This window comes from Cupressus sempervirens, chromosome 7, assembly GCF_028749045.1.
Source record: "Cupressus sempervirens isolate cs-2001-9-10 chromosome 7, ASM2874904v1, whole genome shotgun sequence".
NCBI lineage: Eukaryota > Viridiplantae > Streptophyta > Pinopsida > Cupressales > Cupressaceae > Cupressus > Cupressus sempervirens.
Window position 1 is genome coordinate 800,647,040 of NC_143124.1, and position 3,906 is coordinate 800,650,945.

The 3,906-nt window shown below is 38.1% G+C and overlaps 1 protein-coding gene across 1 annotated transcript; it reads right to left on the reverse strand.

The window, feature by feature from the left end:
- Window positions 1-1,966: 1,966 nt before the first annotated feature.
- LOC149549802 (putative UPF0481 protein At3g02645) lies at window positions 1,967-3,457 on the reverse strand. The gene is made up of 2 exons (XM_089794379.1): window positions 3,039-3,457; window positions 1,967-2,951 (listed from the first exon to the last, which is right to left on the reverse strand). The coding sequence occupies exons 1-2, from the start codon at window positions 3,455-3,457 to the stop codon at window positions 1,967-1,969; spliced, it is 1,404 nt and encodes a 467-aa protein (XP_089650505.1).
- Window positions 3,458-3,906: the final 449 nt, after the last annotated feature.

Here is a 3,906-nt window from a genome sequence, read left to right on the forward strand (position 1 = left end):
TCTATAGACAAAAATACTACTTTCAGAAATAGGCCCTAAATTGGCAAGTGGCTATCAAGTGCCAACAACATCTTTTTCAAGTGGGTTCTTTAATTCTTTGGAGGTTCATTAATTGATCTCATGGAGTCATGTCAGATTTGTCAGTATGGTATTAGACCATAGTTAACAACAAGGAACCATCACAAATGGAGTGCTTTGCTACTTGATCATCTAAGAGACCATCCAAAATTGCTTCCTTATCTCTATTCATTGCCACCACATTTTAATTGGACATATGTTGTAAACCTTCGTCGGTTTCTATCTAAAAGTATGAGTAAGGAATCTTTTGCTCCTCTTAGATTGGCACATTTTCCTTATGATATTTGGATGTCTATTTGGGAAGCATATGGATATCCCTGTGTTCATCTCCAGAGGACATTCTACATCTAGTCCCTCTAGCTATGGTTTCTTGAACTTCAGATGAGATCACACCTCCAGCTCTTGTTGCTCCTACTGATCCCGTTTCAGCCACCGATGCTTTAGATTCAGTGCAGCAAGACCATTTATGTCTTCCTACTCTACCTTCATGCGATGACTTCCTTTCTGCCCTTGCAAGCCTATTCTTGGAGTCTCACATTGAAGATGTGGGAGACACTATTGATGATATTCGTCTTCTTTTTGAGGTGGATACTCCATCCTTTGCCACAGTGACAGATTCATGTACTTCAGCACTACAGGGTACACATCATCTTCCAGGTGATGATTTCTTGCTAGACATTTTAGCTTTATTCTTGGAGTCACGCATAGTATATATGGGAGACTTTTATGATGATTTATCGTTTCTCTTTGTTGAGGACGACCCTTCTATAGTTATTATCCATTCTCTACATGATCAATCTTTCCAGGTTGACATGATTGTTGATTCTTGTGTACAACATCTGCAAGAGGTCTCTTTCACATTTAAGAAGACTGTTGGTTTCCTGAAGTAGGTTCTACATTCTTCCTTGTTCAATCTGTACTTTTCTTCAATAGTTTTGTTATGGCTATAAATTGCACGTTGTGCTCACAATTTCATAGGAAACAATTCATCTTTGGTTGTGTTGAAATGGGCCTTAACTTGTATGGTCTCGAGTACATTTGCCTTCTTTTGGTAATTCCAATTCTTGCTGGAACAATACCCCATTCACGCCTTCTAGATCTACACTCATTTTTGCTGTACTTACTGCCATCCCTAGCATGTTTTTCAAGGTAAGTCTTTATTAACTTTATCAAGACTTCTCGTTTTAGAGGGGCTAGAAAATTCTCAATTCATCATCATAACTGGTTACTGCCAAGATAATTTGTATGTGTATGGGATGTTGGTCTGTTTAACTTCTGATTTGATTCTTGCTTTACCAAGAAATTTGCTGGTTCCAAGCATATGACTGCAGACTTACACTTATTTTTCTGCAATTTTCAGACGACTCTCTTGTAGCGATCTTATTCATTTAATATCTGGTCCATAGAATTAATTGCACTACTGTGTATACATGGGTTATGCTCCCAGACTGTTCCTGCATTTATGTCCACTATATCCAATGACTGAACCGGTTACACATGTTGTTATTCTTGACCACGTTTAATACTCTATGTTCCTTTCATTCATTATCTAAGCTCACCAAAGGCACGGACTAGTGCTGCACGTAGCCCTTGTTTAAATATTGTTTTTATTGCACATGACTGTTACATAATTCTTTTAATTTGCCTGAATATTATAATTAAATAAAAAAGAAAACCCAACATAAACAAGATTATTTGCAAGAAGCAAGAACTTCAGCTGCAAGCAGCTCCTCGCTTATAATTTCTTTCATGGGACTAAAACACGAGTCATATTATTTGCAATGTCTCGTGTGAATATGCTCCACACTAAAACCAAATCTGAACCTAATTAATATTAGAACACTTGAGAAATTTAACAATTTCGATCCTAGCAGACATATTAAATTACCTAGGCATTCTTATTGCAGGTGTAGAACAAACACAAAACTTGCAGAGCAGTCATAACAAGCAACACAGAAGCCGCGACGGCAGATATCAAAAGCCATGGTTTTGAACAATATGTGTCCACAAATTCAATCCACAGGATTCTCCATGTGCTTCTTGAGTAGTAAGTCTTGAGGCTGCTTCTTGAGTAGTAAGCCTTGAGACTGCTTCTCGCATCATTCACAGGTTTGAAGTATGGTTTCCATGTACAAGTACTGCTCATGTTTTTCACAACTTCCACCATTTTATCATCGCTCCCAAACCAGTTCACAAGGACTCCATTTCTTCTCAACTCCTCAGCGTCTTTGACCTCTTGAATCAGCTCGTCCAACAAACGAGCTAAACTAGTAACACAATTCTCTTCACTCTCTGATGAACACAACTCAAAAGCAATCAGGTTTTTAACAATCGTCTCTGTCACAATACCGACCTTCAACACAGGAAGATATAAAGTAGAGTGGGCTTTGTCAAACCTTATCTGATCAATTCCTCCCTCATAATGCGTGAATTTCACTCCAGCTTTGCTTAACTTTAAAGCAGAGGGAAAAATATTAAACAGGCTAGAGGGATCTTGTCTCTTTTTATCACCCCTCTTACCATTTCTTTTTCTGAGACAAAGACTACGTTTTTTTAGCCATTTGAAGAGAGACCAGCCATTAACAGGACGTTTACCAGCATCCTTATAACGGGACCTGCTATAAACAGTTGAATGGAGGCAATGCAAGAGATGAAATTTACTAGCTAAACCTTGATCTTCATTGGGCTCAATCCAGAATGGAGAATAATAAAAACATGTTTGAGCAACAAAGGCCTCAAATTTTTCACTTGGGTCACCGATAAATTCATAGAGTGACTTTAAGGCAGAAAGTGGGATTTGATTTTCTAATTTGATGGCATCTTTTATAATATCCAAATACAGACCTTTATCTGATTTCAGACCGTAGAATGGGCTGTTCCCATCTCAATGAGGCCAGCCATTCTTGCGATTGGCAACATGTTGTGCGAGGAAAACAAGGAGAAATGAAGAATCCCTAAACATCATCAAAGCGAATGTCTCCTCGTTCAGATTTTGAAGAAACTTATAGTCTCCATAGAAATCCCTACAATGAGGAACTACACTTCCAAAAAAGCTGTTGTCATGCTGCAAATCTGAATCAAGGCTTCCTCCATCTCTAACTTTTTGAATTGGTTTGAAGAAAAGAGGAAGTTTGCTCATTCCTACTCTTGCAATGATTTTAGATTTCTCGAATTCCATATCAGCAAGATGAGGTTTGAGGAAGTGATAAGGCCCCAAAGATATTACGTGAGGACTGTAGACAACATCATAATTTCCTTTCATTGTTTTTGGCACCATGAAAATACTCGCAGGCTTCCCATCTCCTCCCTCTTCTGAAACATACGAATCTTCCCGGCTTTCTTCCAACCATTGAATAATGTGGGCATTTTCAGCGTCCATGTTTATTCAAGTTTAGATGTTCTGGTAGAATATGGCAAGGATATTTCAAGCTTCTTGCTTCTTTGTAAAATCTCAGCCTCTTTTAAGCTTCCTTGAGCTGTTTAAAAGAGGAAAGCTCAAAGGAACATGACGATCACCACCTATTTCGCATAATTTGTCACATGTTGCATGCACTTCAACCTAATCGGAATGAGTATTTACTTTACAAGTCCACTCACTCGAGCTGGATGCTCTCTTCACTTTCCTCGAGTGGTTCATTTATTCTTCATCATGCTTCACCTTTCAAAGGAAAGAGCTGAATAAAGAGGAGATGCCATTCTTTACTTAATTTACATGTTTCGACATTCTCTCTATCTAGTCATGATACCATTCTTTACTTATTTTACATGTTTTCACGTTCTCTCTATCTAGTCATTGCTACAGATGATTTATTCTCGATTCTCCACTTT